The sequence below is a fragment of the Crotalus tigris genome, unplaced genomic scaffold, assembly GCF_016545835.1.
Source record: "Crotalus tigris isolate CLP2741 ecotype Arizona unplaced genomic scaffold, ASM1654583v1 scf7180000019259.915256, whole genome shotgun sequence".
Taxonomy (NCBI): domain Eukaryota; kingdom Metazoa; phylum Chordata; class Lepidosauria; order Squamata; family Viperidae; genus Crotalus; species Crotalus tigris.
In genome coordinates this window covers 362,661-382,289 of record NW_024097459.1, presented here as the reverse complement: position 1 = coordinate 382,289, position 19,629 = coordinate 362,661, and the positions used below count along the sequence as shown (strand labels likewise).

Below are 19,629 nucleotides of genomic sequence, written 5' to 3'. Positions count from 1 at the left end.
TTCAATTCCCAGATCTCTGCCAGTATGCTTACTGGGGAAATTTGGAAGTTGACAAACTTCTTAAAGATATCAAGTTTGAGAAACACTAATTTAGTGTTTGATTTTTAACTTGACAGCACACTGAGGGGAAAATTGGATTTTCAATTTACAGTTTAACTACAATAGTAAAATAATCCTGAACTGACTTGAATAAATATTGTAAGAATATCTGAGAAATCCTCTTAACTATTAGTCCTTTTGCATTCCGAGTTAAATGAGCCCTCACATGAGCCATTTAGGCAGCTCTGAATTTATATACAGAGTACATCTATCTCCTAATACTCACCTTCACTTATGGGAGTTATTCTCATTGATTCCTTATTTACTGCTTTCATTCCGTATAATCCTCAGAGTTAGAGGTTACAATTAGAGAGTTCTTTGGAAGATGTTGATAAAGTATGGGATGCAAACATTAGAATTCAAGATTGTTTCCCAACAAAATACTGCTACCAATGAATCTAGAGCACTAGGCATATTCATTTATTTATTTTTATTTTAAAAAAACACACACATGCATAACATTTTCAGTGCCAATCACAACCAGATGCTTTCATAATTAATGACAGATCTGAAAGTGCAGCATGGCTGGGAATTCTGAGAGCTGTCTACATTTGTTTCCAACATACCTAGCTCCCTTTTAACAAAAACTGGTATAAGGTATATCATACCTAGAGTTTGTAGAGACACAAGTCCATTCTGATACATTTGTAAGAAACCAGATGATGCAGTTCAACTTTGTTGACTAAAGATCAGCAAACCACATCTTAAATTAGGCTTTTGTTTTTAAAAACTTTTCTGAGTCTGGTGCAAGAATTATTTTTCATAATGATAAGAGGAAGAACAGGTACCAAAATGATGGACATAGATACAGACTGTCCCACCTTCAGAAAGAGGCCATTCTCCACCTCTCAACTTAAAAAATGTATAAAGAAATGGACAAAAGTTTTTATTGTCTATAAATGGGCATCTCCTCGGAATTTATTGGAGTTCTTTTGCTATGTATTAAATAAATTATCTTTTGCAGTTTTTATAATAAATACTATTAATTAGAGCTTTGGTGTTGTTGTTCCTTGGGTTAAATGTTTCCTGGCTAAATTGTAAAGAGAAAAATCTAACATCTGATTAAGTTCACATGAAAGAGGTATATCTTTCTCATTCCAATATTTCATCTCAACCTCAAGAAGCTAGCTTAAAAAAAATCTCTCAAGAAGGCTGTTTGTGAAGCCTTGCTTTAAATAAAGATTAATTGACTTGAATTAATTGTGTTGCCACATTCCTGGTACATTAATCTCTTAACAGCTTGATGTGCCTATTAATGTTAAAGATACCACTGTTTACTGCTCTAAAAATGAAGAAAGGATCAAAAATTCTATTTCTGAAATAAGATCATCACATTACCATCATAACATCTGCATCTTCTTGATCACTGAAAGAAATTTATTAAATGCTATACTCTCTGGATACAAAAATATTCTCTATCACCCCCTGCTTTATATTAAGTAGACTAAACTGTTGCAATAACTGATGTTTGAGGCAATGAGGTTGCCTTATAAAAGATAGGGCTGACAGGGATTCTTGCTTCTTTTCAGTGTAAGAACATGTCATAATTTTGGCAGTCTCTGGGCGAGAGATTTGCAGATTGTCTACAACTGTCTACATAGTGTCCAAAACCCAAGAATAAGCCAGCTGACTTATCTCATGTTCTTCCATCTGAATAACCAGCTGACTAACAATATGGAACTTGACCATGCCCATATTACTGTCAAGTTCTGTACACATCATAGCCTTTGATTTACTGGAGTATTTTAGCTCAGTCTCTTAGATTTTCGGCTTTCTTATTCTTTGCTACCTGATAAGGAAGATGTCTCCCAGATAGTCTCATTTTACTTTATTATAAGAAGGGGATAAGTTTAGTTTAGCAAATAATAGGGGCAGATCAGCCTTTCTCAACCAGGTCCCTTGCAAATGTGTTTTGTAATCAACATGCACAATCAACATGGTTCAATAGAAATTGTTGTCCAACTCACCTTCAAGACTGATTGAGAATGATTAAAATCTTTACGTGTGGGAAATTTCATTCCTTTTATATTTCTTTTTTCAACTTCTAATTCCAAATATCCTTTACTCCCATTTCAAATTCATCTTTATCTTTGCAAGTTTTCATTTTGCATACCTAAGAATGAAAAAGCCACTGAAAATAATAGGTAGAAAAAGCATTAGAGTTTCTCTCTTTCTGAAAGTTTTTCTATTCTGAATTCCTCCTCTCAGAGAGATGTTGCTTCACTAAAACCAGGCATTGGGCATACATATCCTTGTATTATATATTTAGCAACCTTGTTTATGAATATATTATATTTCACAGCTTTGTTTAAGTGCCTATTCATTAAATACAATCATACTACATTCTTTATATTGGTACTGATCCTGTGGCTTCCCCAAATCCCCCCTCATTTGTGGATATATTGCGATTCCCAAGATGCTATGTATTCTGACAACTCAGAGTTAATCTTTAAAAATACTTGCACAGTTTGCATAGATGCTGTGTTCCAGTTAATGAACAAAACTGTATTCAATGGCTGGCTACTTTAAATATAGATGGGACAGATTGGTAAATATAATTTCTGCCTGGCTTTCCTGGAGCAATATGAAGTTAGCTGTGGTTAGTAAACTGCAATACAGAAGAATATAGAAGTTACCTGAATAGAATCTGTGTGGGCAGAGATTACAGGATAGGTGAGGAAAAAAACCCAGCTCTTGTGGGGTGGGGATTATTATATCTGGGAAACCTTTGAATTATGCAAGGAAGAGATAATGAATGCGTTGTAGTATATGACACGTACAAATCTCCATGTACAATTAGTGAATTTAGTAAACTGAGTGTGAATCTAGTCTTAGATGTAGGCTGGACCATACATGTATTGCATTGCTACAGGCACATCTGTTTTCTTCATAATTAGTTCTCCCTTCTTCAAATGTAATGGCTATTGACAGTGGTAATCCTATGCATGTTTGCTTACAAAGAAATCCCATCATATTCGCTGCTAAAAGCCTTTATGGTAGGATGCAGGTATTATATGAGGAATACAAAGATACAGGTAGTCCTCAACTTACATCCACAACTGAGCCCAAATTTTCCGTTGAAAAAGAGAGACAGTTGTTAAGTGAGTTTTGCCCCATTTTACAACCTTTCTCACTACCGCTGTTAAGTGAATCACTACACTTGTTAGCAACACAGTTGGTAAGTGAATCTGGCTTTGTTCATCAGAAGTTCGCAAAAGGTAATCACATGACCCCAGGACACTGTAACCATCATAAATATGAGTCAGTTTCCAAGCAGCTGAATTTTGGTCACCTGACCAGGGGAATGCTGCAAAGGTTGTCAGTGTGAAAAATGGTCATAAGTCCCTTTTTTCAAAGCTGTTGTAATTTCAAGTGGTCATTAAACAAACTGTTGTAAGTCGAGGACTACCTGTATTGCCTTCAGTGCAATTTCCCTCTTAACATCTTATTGCTGTAGTGTTGGACTTTTTCCGCATTGCCAGGGCTAGGGTGGGCACGGCATCCGCATAATGCAACCAGCCCACAGGCTGGCAGTTTGACACCCCTGCCCTAATTCACTGGAATTAGCCATTGTGTGGCAAGATAACAAACTACATATGATTTATTAGGCACCCCTTGGTTGTGAGCTATGAGAAATGGACATCCAAATGAAGACTTGCCAAGGTTTTAGAAAATTTCCAAAAATAAATAAAGGATGTGATGAACTGTAATTTGGGGATGTGTTCAAAGTATCATACAACCTCTCTTTCCATGTCAGTTTGGGTTGACCGAATTCTCAGATGAGTTAATTTGGACAACTGTTTTGAAAATATAACTATTTTGGTTGGATGTTTATTCTTTCCCAAATGTCTTGTGTTATTTTTCATGTCACTGAAGCCTTCTTAATTTTTCCTCCCATAACCTAGCACTGATTGTCCTATTCATATTAATAACTACTTAAATCCTAATATTTTCTGATATTAGGTTTACTTTTTGGAATAGCCACCCTGAGAATCTACCTTTAGAAAATATTAGACAATCTGTGACCCTTTGGATCATTGTTTCAGAGATATTTCCTCACCAGTTTCCTTAGTACCTTCAACAACAGCAGAACTTTTTATGGACTTGAAAAGCTCTTAAAAATTCAAGAAAACATTCAGAGTTGTATCTGCCTTGAAAGTAGCCCATATTGAACTGTTTAGCACAGTCAAACATCAGTAGTTAACCACAGGACGGGTTTTATGACATTTTGTATAATGTCATAAAATGCTTCATGATAATTTTATGTCACAAAATGTTTTATGATAATTTTATGCCATAAAATGTTTAGTAAAATTTTCCAGGTTTCAGTTCCATGGGAATTGCCCTATAATGTGCCATTTCACTCAGTTAAAGTTTACAGACACAAGATTTTTTACTAGTATATAGATGATTGCCAGGTATCAATAGCCCATTAAAATGACTGGTATATAACTCTTTTTATCTTATTGTTATCTATATTCCCTACCATCTACTTACTATTTCATCATTCCTTATGATTCTCAGCAATTAGTATTTATTTTGAATTGAAAGGATTTCAAATGCTTTGCATTTCTGCTTTTTGTGAGTCTACCCTGTTAGCTTGTCCTTGCTATGAAATACTAAACTTAGTTTTGAACTGTAAGACAACACTGGAACAGTGCCAGTTATCAGTTAAAAGAGATTAAAATATATATTACTCGTGAGAAAAGAATAATATTTTATATAAGCAATATGCTGTCAATTGTGCTACAAATTGCTTGTTGGTTTTCAAAGTTTATTTTGGCTATCTATATGGAAAATTGGTCCAAGAATGTATAAATTAAAAGGAGAGATGAATTTAGCGTGTATGATCTTTATTGACATGACAATCCAGAAGAACAAATATTTGAAGAATTTCAGGTGCATGATCATTGTTATAGAAGAAATACTCAAATATGTATTTCCATAAGAAATACATTTCTTCCAAATTAGAAAGGGAATTAATGGACTACATTTGCTAAACAGAAAAAAACCACACAGGGTAGGGACAAGTGTTTTGCAGATATTTGGGGCTCTTTTGTATGTTTGTACAAGTGTGTGCAAATCATAACTTTTCCTATTTGCATCATGACCCAGATGCCTAAAATGGGCAGAGCTTAAAATGATGCAGTGGTGCTTTAACTGACAAACATAACAAGTGCATACAGATTTGCTAGCGGGTGGAGAGGGAGGGAAAGCACACACATGCCCTTTATGTAATGAAATTATATTTAATTCCTTGTCTATTTCCAACTTTGAATCAGTAATGTAATGGTACTGATTGCAGTGGGCAAGGATTTTTCTGCTTCTTTTATTACTGATCATGCATACTCTATGTCTCCCTTCTTTTGCTGTGTTTTAATGTTTACTTTCTTTGCAGCAACTTCCTACAGAGCTTTCCAACAGAGGTGGGGCTTATACATTTTTAGTGTGTCTGCTGATCATACTTGTTAATTCATGCTGTTCACCTCAGAAGCTTGTTAAAGTAAATTATGAGCTGTTTTAACTACTAGAAAACACAGCTCAGAGATGTGTGATTATGTGGCAAGAATGTGAGGCTGGAAGCTAAGATGTCCACAGGTCCTGGTTCAAGAATGTTCCAACATCCTCTCACACATCTAACAGCATGTAATACGTAGCAAATAGGAGCTGAGTTCCGCCTTACTCCTCTAGAATATACCACGCCCCTCCAGAGAGTCCACCTTCTTACTAATTCCTATTCCCACTTTTTTATTGCTCTGTTTAATTTTATTTTCCCCATGCATATTTTGGGCCCTGTTGTTTTGGCTACAGAAAAATAGGAGATATACCTGAGTGTTGAAAAAGGAAAGAACAATGGAGTTTCTGGTTCCTGCACTCTTTCTTCCATTCTACTTATCTCTCCCTTGTGATTTCCTTTCCTTCTCCCTCAAGAATCATGAGCTTGCCTCATTCCCTGCTGAGCTATTTTGGGACCCCCTCCCAAGGGCAGTTTTTCTAAATATTTATCAGGTGATAGAGATTTAGACAAGTCTTAGATTCTTGTCATCTTTTCAAAGTAGGCTGGGCCAAAACACAGACACCACAGAGTTTCCAGGATTGCTATTTTATTGTTGTAATGCATAAATAACAGAATTGTGTCCAAGTTTCTATCTCATCTTATACTAAATAAGAGTAAGACAGGGTTATTTTGAGTTTCACATTTCCTTCTGTGTCTGGTCTTTCCAAGACCTTTTTTAATGGCTTGCTTATACCTTTCCTGAGGTCAGATTTAAATTCCTTTATATTACCAAAGATTGTTCTAGGAAGGTATGTACAAAGATAATGATCAGGGTGGCTTCTCCAAATCTCCAAGATACTTATATTATCCATTTAGCGCTATTAGTTTGGACATGTAACCAGGTGTGAAATAAAGGGAGAGATACTAAAATTTAGGTTGCTAATGTTTGATAGGTTAAACAATCTGGACCAAGCAACTGCCATCCAGATATACCAAATCTCCATCATCTAGACTAGTTTTCTTAACCTCAGCAAATGTTGAGGTTAGATGTTGTGTAGGGAATTCTGAGAAATAGAAGTCACTGTCTTAAAATTGCTGAAGTTTAGAAATTCTAATCTAGAATACCAACCCAATATAATCAAAGACTATACTAGCATGGCATTCTAGAAGTTGTAATTCCAACCCACTTCAACTTCAGAGGTATCAGATTGTAAAAGGTTGATTTAAATCAACATTTAGTTTAATATTTTAATTTAAATGATAAAATATATTATTTATATTTCTGATTAACCTTGTATATGTTTTCAATGTCTTTTTATGGGGCAGTTAGAATAAACAGGTTATATTAATTCATTATAAACTATGCAATCTAATACATGTTAATTTGAAAGTATTATTTATTTTAATGAAAGTCTTAAATATGCACATATAAAACTGTAGCCAAATAAGTAATTAAGATATCCCAGTTTAAAAAATGCATTAATAGAATTTTATAAAATAGTAGGTGGCAAACTTAGCTTTAGGAATTTCATTTCCTCATTGGTTTTGCAAACAAGTGAATTTGTCTTCTAAAGTAATGTCCACTATTTATGTGCCAGGATCATTTGAAAAAAATACATATATATAAATATGCAGAAATACATATTCAGAAATAGGTTTGGCTTACTCATTTGCAAATATAGAAACATGTAACTGAATGAATCTATTAAAAGGCTAAATCACATATATTACGGCTGTAATTCTTTATAGATTTTCTTGGAAATAAAGTCCTGAAGTCTACTTGTAGAGATGCACAGGATTATAGTTAAAGTTCCTTGAATAATTTAACAGATTTAATTCTGTATTTCTTTTGTCAAACTTTCAGCCAATTTTGAGCTCCATTTGAGAATCTAAGATGAGATACTACAAAGTGAAAATAGGTCTAATTATTGTTTTAAAAAGATACCAATTCAGGAAGAGAATTCTCAAAATTCTTTAAAGTGAAAACCAAGGAATTAAGGGCGAACTCCATGCTTGATCCCTCCTCTCTCCCAGGCTGGGTGCTTCCCAACAAGTTGCTTCTTATTCTCAAGAAATAGGAACCATTTTAGCTATATGCCCAGTTCATCTTAAGATTGGTCTTCATGAGATAATGCATTTATTTTATCCAGCAAAAGAACCAGGGTGAGCATTTCCAGGAATTTATACACATTGTGTTGTGACTGTGAAAGATAGCCTTCTAATTCTTACTGTTCCTCAATGCCCTACTTAGTCAAAAATGAAACATCCAGATAAAGAACAGGTCTCTTTCAGTGAAATCTCATCTGTGTCTCCCACTGGAGAGCCTTTGAATGCACTGAATCCATATCTATGGCCCTGCTTGATGTTTCCTTCAAAGACACCAGACAAAAAGCACTGTGGTGGATGCAGGCTGTAAACTTGCAAAACTGAAGAACACTAAGGATGCTTTGTCCTTTGGTGCTCTGAGCATAATTAAATGACCAAGATCTGTTGAGGTGATAAAAGCAGCTAAAGTACTTGCATATGAGAATAGAGTCCCTGTCTTTGAGATTGTGCACCGTCAATGGAAGGACATAAAGGAAAAGTTGAGAGTTTGGGATTAGGGATTAGGGAATGTGGTCAATGGCAGGCTGTTGCTTGTTCTTTGACACCACAGTTTGATTGTTTGGTCTGTCAAAATGTGTCAGGTAAGACCCTAGGTAAAAAGAGGCTGAGTTATCAGCAGAATTAGCTACTCCACTTTAGATGAAAGGCTGATAAGAATGTTTTCATCACACTTGAACAAACTGTTGCCACCAGAGATTCATCTGTACTCCATATTGCAAATGACATTAAACTGAAAGTCTTATAACTTAAAACATCTACTCACTTTTCAATTTTTTTGCTTTTTCTGTATCCCTTATTTTTAAATCATCTTTCCTCTTACGATATTCTGAAAAACTCAAATTTGCATATGTTCTTGCTATTTCAGTTAATCATATTAGAAATATCACCCAGCAACACTTGGACTTTTTTCTCATAGACTAACAGGGCTATATGATTTTTCAGAAACATGGGATACTTTAAACTGTAATGCAGTGTCTGATACTTCTGAATGGGATGTAATTGCAAATGCCCACATTCTCTGCAAGCCAGCTAGCTAGAATTGTAAATAATGGTGTGTTATTTTGATTAGGGATATATTGATTTGCATCTCTATTAACTCACAAATCTTTATTGGTGCTTATAAGGAAGTAACCAACTTTGATTTTATTTTCTTTCACAAGGATTAGTTTGTAAATAATATGGTTTAATCTTTAAGCAAAGGCTGAACAACAGAATAAGTCAGAAGTACAACATGTAGATGTTACAGAAACTGTTCATATACAAATGTAAATAAGGTGCTGTTATGAATAATAGGTCCAAGAGTGGGTGTCCATTAAAATATCTATATACTACTAAAACTCTCATATTTGTTTGTTTGTACTGGGCAAAATGGTGCCTCAAAGGGCAACATTTTTTAAACCAATGAGTTAATTTATGAAATGTCTGAAATCCTGAACTTATGATACCCATGGGAATGAAAATTGGAAAAGTTGTAGCCTCTTCAGCACTGCTATGCTACTGCTACTTCAGCTCTGCTGCCACACTGCCTTGGTCAGCCACAGTCATGTGATCTTCATTTCTAATGCTCCCTGACAGCTTCCTGATAGCAAAGTCTTTGCTTATGGGAAGCTCGCAGGGTGAACGTCAATGAGGATGCTGGCAGGTAAGGTTGCAAACTGCTTGAGTAAGTTTACCCCACTAATGAACCATCTCCCAGTTCCTCTGCATTTGTACTACACTGACTACTCATGCACCACTTTGCTTCCTCCCCTGCCTGCCTGGTGGCCTTGGATGTGCAACTTCCTATGGGCTTCATGATCCTGAAGTCAATGAGGAAACCGACAGGAACTGTAAAGTCAGTTGTGATTGCTGAGACTCCCTGCCATCTGCCCACTAGCAAGGGAAATTTGTTGCCAAAAGGAAGCATGAAAATGAATAATCCAATCAGTCCATTCTCTTCTACTTGTTTTCCTCCTACTTTTCTTCTAGTAATGGCAAGTGGAAACACCATCAATAAGTTCTGGGAGCAGAAAGACTCCCTATCCAGTTGCTTATGGAGAACAAAGGTTATGGTGACCAGACACATGGCAATAAGGTGCTTTTGCTAATGGAAATAGTTCCACACCATAGCCTAATAGGAAGTCTTTACAGTCTTTTCTTTGGATCAGGAGTTGAGCTCATAGTTAATAGGCTCAGCTTTTAATTCCCACACAAGTTTTACAATGATTGCAAGGATGCAAGGCTGAGAGTGAAAGGATTTACATATTGCTAGCTCAACTTGTATCATATTGATATAATCATGGAGAAGCTTCCAAATACATGTTGAGGTTGCATTTAATGGCAAGTTTATGTGCATCTTTAGAATGATTCTAATGATTTTTAGATTCTATGCATAAAGTAATTTGAAGTGGCTCCTAAGTGTTTGTGAAAGCATGGTAACCTTTTATCTACTTCTGTTTTTAATTCCCATTAGTTAATGCCCTCTGTCAAATGAATCTGATATATCTCATGGACAAATATTACTACAAACTATTTAGATGGTATGGTTTGTTTGCTAGATGAAAAAATACAGGCTGGAATAATTTGTGAAGTGTACAGTTCATCTCAAAAACAACATTTGCTCTTCATTCCTTTGCTTATTTATTATCTCCTTTGCTTTGTTTTAGGTGAAGTGGATGGCATTTATTATGGCGGTAATCGCTTTGGGTCAATGACAGATTCTGGAACAGCCACACTTAAACCACGTCCAAGAGTCCGCCCTCTGCTCACTTTCTTGCCTCTAGTGAGTATTTGCTGCACGTTACATGCTGTTAGATGGTATCCATCAATTCATTTCAGTTTAAAGATTTCAGCTTAATGTTGTTGCTTTGAAAATAAGACTGGGGGGGATTTGGAGGAGAAGGGGGAAGTGAGAAAATTCCAAAGCTTTCATATATCAGACAGATGTTTATAAGTGAGATTGAATAGATTGGCTTTATGTGAATGAAGGGAATAATTACAATCAGCATGAAATATAAGTCGATGTTTTGGAAACTGAAAAGGGCTTCGGGTCTCATACAGCATACATGCTGAAAATCACAATCTGAAATGGAAATATATTTTGCGTACAGCATGGAAATATATTGATTTAGAACCAGACCAAGTGTATCATTAAGGAGATTTGGAAAGTTCTTTCTTTTTGTTACAGTATGAGAGACACTTTTCATCAAGACTAAAAGGGACACAAATGTTACTATCTCCAGCCCAGTACTACCCTGCTCAGGGTGGTACTATTGCAGTTTCATGCTTATTCACTGCGTTCATGCAATTAATATCTCAGCTTGGCTTGTTCTTAAAGTATTAGAAAGATTGTTGTGCATGGCTTGAGTAGATGTTGCAACTCATTGGATTGCAACAAGAGTTTTCAAACAGGAATGTCTGAAGAACTATTTTGAGCATCAGTTATTATAGCTATCATCTTGCACGACTGGACTAGCATCCTTTCTGCAAATACAATGAAAATTATTGCAGAACATAGGGTTCATAGGAATGTTAAAGGGATCATTATTAGATACATCACCACTTGATAATCTAGTTTTCAAAATAAGCAGATAAATGATGAAAACTGTGGCAAGAAAAAACAAAAAGTAGGAAAATGTGGTTAGGAATGATAGAAGTAAGAATTTTCAAATATATTTTCAGAAGAACATCTTCATCCAGTTATAGGAAAAAAACTTTTATATTCACTAAAATAAGGTTCAGGGAGCTTATTTCTTTATAGTGCAGAAGTGAGAATCTGTGCTTTTAACCTCCCCCCTCCCAATCTATTTATTTATATACACAAACACAGAAACCTGTAATAAAATGTTTTACTTTTTTGTATTTTGATTTTGACTTGTATTGTCTTCAGTGTATTTCATTTTGCTAGAAAACCATTAATATTAGATAGATAAGCCTTTGAACAACTTGGACCAATACATTTAAATCTGGAAACAAGCAGAGATGAAGCAGAGATGTTCTGATACCATGAATGTTAAGGATGAATGTATTTATATTGTAAAAAAAATAACAATTTTTAAGAGAGATTTTACAGTCAGATTTCCCTTTTCAAGTCAGACTGGCACAGCTATCTGACTTTTATTTTATATAGATCTGACAGATCTATATAACTGATACTCACATCTTATTAACCTTGTCACAAAGATGCCTCAGTAACCATTCTTAAAGGACATAACTTTCTGGGGTTGTCATCATTTCACTCCGTACTAACCATGGAGGTGGCTTATGTTCATCATAGTTCTTTGGATGTTAAGATAGTGTTCTTCATTTCCTGATATGAGCCTTATAGTATGAGTGAACTTGGAGGATTGGCTAAAGGAACTTGGGATGTTCATTATGGAGACAAAAAAGACTGAAGAAAGATAAGAAAGCTATGATCAGGGACATAAAGGAAAACTACAGTGGAAATGATCAAGAAGTGCTTTCAATGGCCGTATAAAATAAGGTCAGAAATAATACCTATTATAATAACTATAAATTGTATCCATCTAGATTTCATTTACATACAAATTACTAAGAAATTTGCAATAGCAAAAAAATCTACCTATGAAGGTTGTAGGTTTTAAAGAAAGGCTGGACAGTTTCTTTCATTGTTGCTTTATTTGATTTTCCTGCACATTATAGAGGTCGATCCTTTTGGTCCCTTCTCTGATGATATGGTCAATAATACAGTCAGTGACTCAGATTTGCCTGGCTGTTTTAGACTGTTGAATGTACTGTATGCCTGTTGCCCTCCATTTCCTGGGCAGTTTTTTGCAGGACCATTTTGGTTTTAGGAGCACGAGGGTCTGGTCCTTTATTTCTGGACCCAAAAGCTATCTCTCCTCTCACCTCCTAGCACTTCTACTGAGGGTAGTAGCATGGTAGGGTGGAAAGAGAACTGGGATGGGAAGGAGGAGAGAAGGAAACTGATTGGACATCTGATGGCATGGCAATCTGGTGATGAAAGAGTTTGGTCCCTGCAGCCAGCACCTATGAGCCAGCTTGAGAAGCAGCTGACTAGCACTGTTGGGTTACCATGAAATGGGAAGTCCTACTTCATTACATGGTTCCTATTGCAGCCATCAGACATATGTTATGCTCTCTCTCTCTCTCTCTCTCTCTCTCTCTCTCTCATGAGAAAGTATCACAGTCCCAGATCTGCCACATGGATTGGGCACTCTGGTAAAGAAGCTGGAAAGCACAGGGGAGAATTGCAAAGTGGGATGGAGGGACTTTCCCACTTGCTCTCATAACTGCCACCTCTCTTCCCATCAAGCTTGGGGTTATCCTTTTGGAGAAAGATTTAACGCTATTCCAAAACAGTGCTATTCAAAATCAGTTTGATCCTTGTCCAAAAGGAGCCAGAGTATCAATTCCACACCTGTACAAAAATACTTATATAAAACCAGAGCAAGCCTTAACAAGGCTAAACACTTGCCAAAGCTCACCTCCTGTCCAGATACAATCCATGTCAAAGAAAATGATTGGAGGATGTTCCCCCCCACCCCCCCTAGTGGCTGGTCAGATTTGGTGGAAAACTAAACAGGGGTAGGAGAAACCACCAATTGCTTTCTTTAACTTTTCCCACCTTAAAACTCTAAAGACCACAACCCTCCTTAGCCTTATTACTGAAGCAAAATAGGACTCAGAATTGAAGGTAGTGGAAAAGTCTGCAACCATACTTTATTGCCAGCTGAAGGATTAAAGATATCTACATTAACATCATTGCTGACAGATAATAATAATAATAATAATAATAATAATAATAATAATAATAATAATAATAATAATAATAAAGTCGAAAGGGACCTTGGAGGTCATCTAGCCCAATCCCCTTCTCAGGCAAGAAACCCTATACCATTTCAGACAAATGGCTGTCCAGTCCCTTCTTAAAAACTTCCAGTGTTGGAGCATCATTGCTTCTGGAGGCAGGTTGTTCCACTGGTTAATTGTTCTAACTGTCAGGAAGTTTCTCCTTAATTCTAGGTTGCTTCTCTCCTTGCTTAGTTTCCATATCAGAATATCTGTATTCTAGAAATAGGCTATCTAGAAAGAAAATCTCATGGAAGGTATTGATAGAAATTTAGTAAGTTGTACATTAAGTTAAAGGAAATGATATGGTTCATGTAAATAAATGATTTAATCCACAACCTTTCCCTGTTCATACATAACCACACCAAAAACTTGCTCTGGCAATATCAATTTTTCTACTATGACTGCACGATATTGCCTTTTTTGCATTCCTTGAGTCATCCTTTACTCTACCTAAAGCAATGTTTTCCTCTTTATTCATCATCCAAGAGAAGCCTCAAACACTATAAATCTTTTGGACTTTGTCAATTATTATGTGAGAGAAAATGAGATGACTGTTGTTGATCAGGAAGAGAGGAATCAGCAATATGGACAATGAATTACATGTCAATATCATTTTATGCCAACTCAAGGATGAATAGTGCTAAGCCAGCAGCAGAGAAAACACTTAATTGCAGTTTTCAGTCTTTTTCTGACTTTCATAAACAGACTGTACTTGTGTGCCTAGCCCTAAGTCCAGAGCAGCATGCAAATTTTGCAATGTTCACATAACATACTGTGTCCAAATAAATAAATTATGTTATGGCTTAGCGTGATGGTCTGATTTGCAAAATATAGGTATGCAGATTGGGAGTGATTGATATTAATTAAACTTGAGCGAGATATATGCACAAATGATGCAATTTATGTAATTGAGGCAAATTACAAAATTCACATTTGTATGATGAAGTTACAATATTTATGTGACTTTATAGTCTCCACTGGCCCAGGCACAAATGACCAGGCTCCAATTATCATAATTCAGAGACTTAGCTCTCCGGAGAATTCCATAATGCTGGGAAAGGTGGAAGAAAATAAGAATATAATAACCAACAGCAAAGTGGATGGACTCAATTAGAGTAACAAAGGGAGAATCACTGAAAGACTTGAAGGACCATGTTGGGGACAGATCCTCCTGTAGAATATTTATTTATATGGTTACTAGGAACTGACACCTTGCTCTAATTTTTGACATCAATAATCTCCTGAATTTGCCCACTCTCAGATTTTGATACGCTCTGAACTTTAACCTCATTCACACATCTTTTTCCCTATCTTTCCATAAATAAGACAGGACACATTTGCCTGCCTTACTTGTTGCCTGTGGATCCTGGTGTCTATTCTTTTCTACTCCAACCTCTGTGACTTACAATCAAATGTTTATAACAAAGAAAGAGCATTTGGAAAATTTGGAGGAGCTTCTCTTTGGGGGACAGGAATGGCAGGAAAAAAAATCTGTTTCCTTTTTTTTTTACTACATTTTTTTCAGAGAATTGCTTTTCCCCATGAAAATGTGCACATGCTTCAGAAATATCCATGGATATGTGTAGAGTGAATCAAAAAAAAGTCAAAATGGTGGCTGTGAATCAATGATCAAAGTCCTGACAACTTTTTGTTTGTGTTGCAATCTTATGGGGTCACAGTCACCATCTTGACTGTTTTATGCGCACACATACACACACACACACACACATACACACCAAACAGATTCTCCCAGACTTGGTGTCTTGCATTAAATACAGCTAGGAGCAGCATTCTGAAAAAGAAATGGCTCATAATAAATACTTTTATATTCCTTTCTTCTACTCAAAAGTATTTGGTTACTTTTAATTTTTTTTAAAATGGCACTTCACTATATGTACACATATTTACCTCTCAATTCATGTAATTCTACAAGAGGAAGTATACAGTGTTTTCTTTTTTATGTTGCTTAGAAAATATGAAAATATCCTTATCTTTTTCCTTATGCATTGGCTTTGTATGTAATATTTGTAGCAGACAAGCAGCTTTCTAGACTGAGGTGTGGATATATCTAGTATTACCTTCTTATTTTAAACAGGTCTGACTGGGCGTTAGTTTTGCTTTTACTTCTATTATTAGTCAATGGGCATTAAAAAAAATACACGTTTGAATGAGTCAGCAACAAATTAGTTATTTTCTCTTGACAGTATCTACTTCTTCTTTTCATATAGCTTATACTATTCAATGTCAATATCATGGGATATTCTTTGAAGTCTGCTCCAAGATTTTATTTAGAACTCCTGGAACCTTCCAGCTCTACTATTACTACTACTACTACTACTACTACTACTACTACTAATAATAATAATAATAATAATAATAATAATAATATATTATAGCAGGAATAATTTAAACTATTAAAAAATAAATAAACAAATCTGTACCAGCTGCCAATTCTTTTCTAGCCATACTTCAGAATTACAACTTATCTTTTAAAACTCTGAATAGTATTGGCATTTCCCATAAAAAAATTTGAAGGTTTGAACTCCTTTTCCTGGACTTTATTCCTTGTGCCTCATCTCTAGTATTAAGGATATATGCAAAGGAAGAAAGTTTTCTCCATTGTGGCTCCATCTGTAAAGTCTCTTCCCAAAATATGTTTGTGTGCTTCCAATTCTTTTCTCTATAGCAGTGTTTCTCTATTTTGGCAGCTTCAAGATATGTGGACTTCAACTTCCAGAATTCCGCAACTTGATGTTTTTTGTATATTTTCAATTTTATGGCAAGATATATATCACTTAACTAAGCAATGAAACTGCAAAGGAAGCTATGACAGGCATTTTCTCACTAAAACAAGGAATTATCTGATTCTAAGGGAAGTTAGTATCTCTTAGCAGAGAAATGTTATTTGGTAAGAAAACCCAAAAATCACAGCTCTACCCAATGTGATATCATCACAGAGAAAAGAAGTTACATTGGATAGAGCTGTAATTTCTGGGCTTACTTGGCATGTTTACATGTGCTAAGACTTTCACATTTGTTTTCCATTTTCTATTTAAAAAGTGGCAGGAAATCAGGAGACTGAAATCTAATCTTCCCTTAGGTATGAAAGCTGACTGAATTATTTTGGCCCAGTCATTTTCTCTCAGACCAATCTACCTCACAACATTGTTGATGTGAGGAAATAGGAGGCAGGAACATTAGCTATATCTGTATTTTGAGGTGTCCAAAAAAATAAGGCTGGGATAAAAGTCTAATAAATAAATTCTGGGGCAATTCACTTTCAAATTATGTGTTTTTGAACCCCCAGAAAGCATCAGTGACTACATATATACATCCATACACGATTCATGACCATATGCAGACTTAGATTTTCAGACTTACTAAGTAAGTAAATAGATTGACATATATCCAACAATTGCTTTGTAATAAAAAAAAAATAGTATATGTGTATGTGTGTGTGTATGTATCTGCGTGTACTGTATCTCTCTGTGTATATATGTGTATGTTTAAAACAAAAATCCCTAAAGATTAATCTAAGATGTGCTTCATCTATTTTCTTTGGGCTTGCATGGGCAATTACTTTTTCATTAGGAGTACACTAAGGTGGCGCAGCAGTTAGAGTGCAGTACTGCAGGCCACTTTAGCTGACTGTGTTCAGCAGGTCAGCGGTTCAAATCTCACCGGCTCAAGGTTGACTCAGCCTTCCATCCTTACGGGGTAGGTAAAATGAGGACCCAGATTGTTGGGGGCAATGTAAATATATATATACATTGCTTACTGGTGTACACCGCTTAGAGAGTGCTTGCACTTAAAGCGGTATATAAGTCTCATAAATAAATAAATAAATAAGAACAATTATATGATCAGGAAAGGGGAAAAGAGCTGGTAAATAAAGAGTTGACATTCCCTCCATCCTGTACAATGTACTTTTCTCCCCCCCCCCCCAAAAAAAAAAGCAAAATCCAAAGAGAAGAGCTCGGTATGGCTTCATGTCATGGATTCTTACAAAATACATAGATAAGTTTTTAAATAATAAGTAAATTTAATAAATGAGTTTAAACTATGAAGTATGTGAGTCTCAGCCCATGCATTCTTGGAAATGGCTGATCTTGAGATTTTTCCTTGTACAGGCCTTAACCTCTGTACAGTTCTACCCCAGAAAGGAATGAAGGTTTTACCATCCACCTTGAATGTAGAAGTGAGTCAATATTTGAAATTGCACAGGAACTGTATACACCCAACATTGGACAGAAGCCCATTTGTTTTATTGTATGAAAATACCCTATAAGAATGAAGTTTCTTGGCCGTAGCCTGGCCCAAACTTGGCATCTGCCTTGCTGGCTCACATTTTGGAAACTGGGAAGCCTATTTTAAATTTGTTTTGAAGAACTTATGATTTAGCCTTATGTGTGAATCAGACCATTACAATTTATTAAACCCTGGTTTAAAGACATGGCTTTGTGTTAAACCAGAAAAGAAGTATTTTTACTTATAGCTATGGGTTTCTTTCTTTTTTTCTTTTAAAAAAGAGAAAAGTTCAAAGCAATTATGAAAAAAAGTACTGTTGATATAATAAACTTTTTCCAACTTGTGCTATTATAGCATCCCCAGTTAACAATCTAGCAGCTAAAATGACAGCTTCAAAACCCATTAGTACAAATAAAATTTCATAACTATTAATTATTCCATGAACAGCAATGGAGCCAGAGGGATCTCCTTTAGGATAAACAGGATGAAACCATGATCTTGGAGCTTGGAAGAAAAGGTCCTTTCCCTCATATCCTTTCAGAACCTCATCAAATGCAATGATGAATGTCTTATGTAATCAGGGACACAAATCCAACCTCCAGCACTAGCATAATGAAAATCTGACTGAAAAGATGATTGATAAATTCAAATGACTGGTTTAGATTCCACAAACCTGAAATACTGGTTTTCCTGACCTTTTTTATTCTTTCCAACTCGACAGAATGTTGGAAATAAATTATGTTCTGTCTGCCTGCCTGCCCATTTTTTATCATCAGTAGGATGAAAGAACAAAAAAGAATGAAATCTAATGTAGCAGGACAAGCCAGCTAAAGAAACAGTTCCAAACTAGGTTGAATCAAATCAAGGCAGAGGTAGAGAATTTGTTTCCCCTAAATCACCTTCTGGGAGAGGCAATTGGGCAGCAGCTTGTAACACTTTTAGAATTAAACAATATGTTTCTTTGACCTATGACCTAAAAAGAACCATATGGAGCCCACTTTTTGCAAACGTTCGGTACTATGTAAAGATAGAAACAGCATATATGAACCCATCTTTATTAGACCCACACATATTCAAAATATTAACACATATAGCCACTCCAAAGACACTGTCTCTGTCTCTGTCTCTGTCTCTGTCTCTGTCTCTGTCTCTCTCTCTCTCTCTCTCTCTCTCTCTCACACACACACACACACACACCAAATTGTAAACAAAGATTTACGTACCTCTGGTAAATGTATTTTCAATGAATCTCTAAATAAATAGAAGCTAATATAATGTCTACATGATACTGTATTAACACAATACATGTTTTAAGGTTTTAATGCATATTATACTTAATTATAGCTTTTTATAGATTCAAAATTAAGAAAATAGTGAATGTGGCATATGCAGAAATTTGGACTGCATTTTTCAAGATGCATCCCCTCACAGATTTTCAATAATGTTCAAATCTGGGGGGCATGTGGGCCATTCCAAAATGTTTCCTTCCTGTAAGAGCTTCATGACTGATTTTGAGGTATATTTCAGATAGTTGTGTTACTGAAACATCTACCCATTTTTCTGTATAATTTCATCACTGATATCTTACACACGTATATATAAACTGAGACATATCACAAGGGAAAAACAGAATATACAAACAGAGGTAATATGTATGCATCCCTTTCTCTCACACATACACATACATACACACACACACACACACACATGCACACACACACTGTTTAAGCCCTGGGAACAAGTGCACAAACACTCCCCCCCAAGCATACAATATTACTGAATTACCTCTTTCTCCCCCCCCCCCAAAAAAAGCAGACACCTTGCAAGGCTACAGCTAGTTTGAAAGAATTCCAGAACCTGGAAGG

General features: G+C 35.7%; 2 protein-coding genes across 7 annotated transcripts in view; one reads left to right on the top strand and one right to left on the bottom strand.

Moving 5' to 3' along the window:
* The window catches only part of CUNH6orf132 (chromosome unknown C6orf132 homolog), a 41,960-nt gene that overhangs the window by 2,636 nt on the left and 19,695 nt on the right, over nt 1-19,629 (top strand). Inside the window, exon 2 of the mRNA XM_039361371.1 lies at nt 10,348-10,463. Within this exon, the coding sequence (XP_039217305.1) occupies nt 10,348-10,463 (116 nt within the window). The remainder of the gene's footprint in view (nt 1-10,347; nt 10,464-19,629) is intronic.
* GUCA1ANB (GUCA1A neighbor) overlaps nt 1-19,629 on the bottom strand; it is a 57,209-nt gene that overhangs the window by 25,078 nt on the left and 12,502 nt on the right. For 3 of the 6 annotated variants that reach the window (XR_005558871.1, XM_039361375.1, XM_039361376.1), the window contains exon 2: nt 2,067-2,212. The gene's annotated coding sequence lies outside the window, so the exon portion shown is untranslated. Of the gene's footprint in view, nt 1-325; nt 416-2,066; nt 2,231-19,629 lie in introns of all 6 variants that reach the window. The other 3 variants (XR_005558872.1, XM_039361378.1, XM_039361377.1) reach the window with 2 other exon arrangements.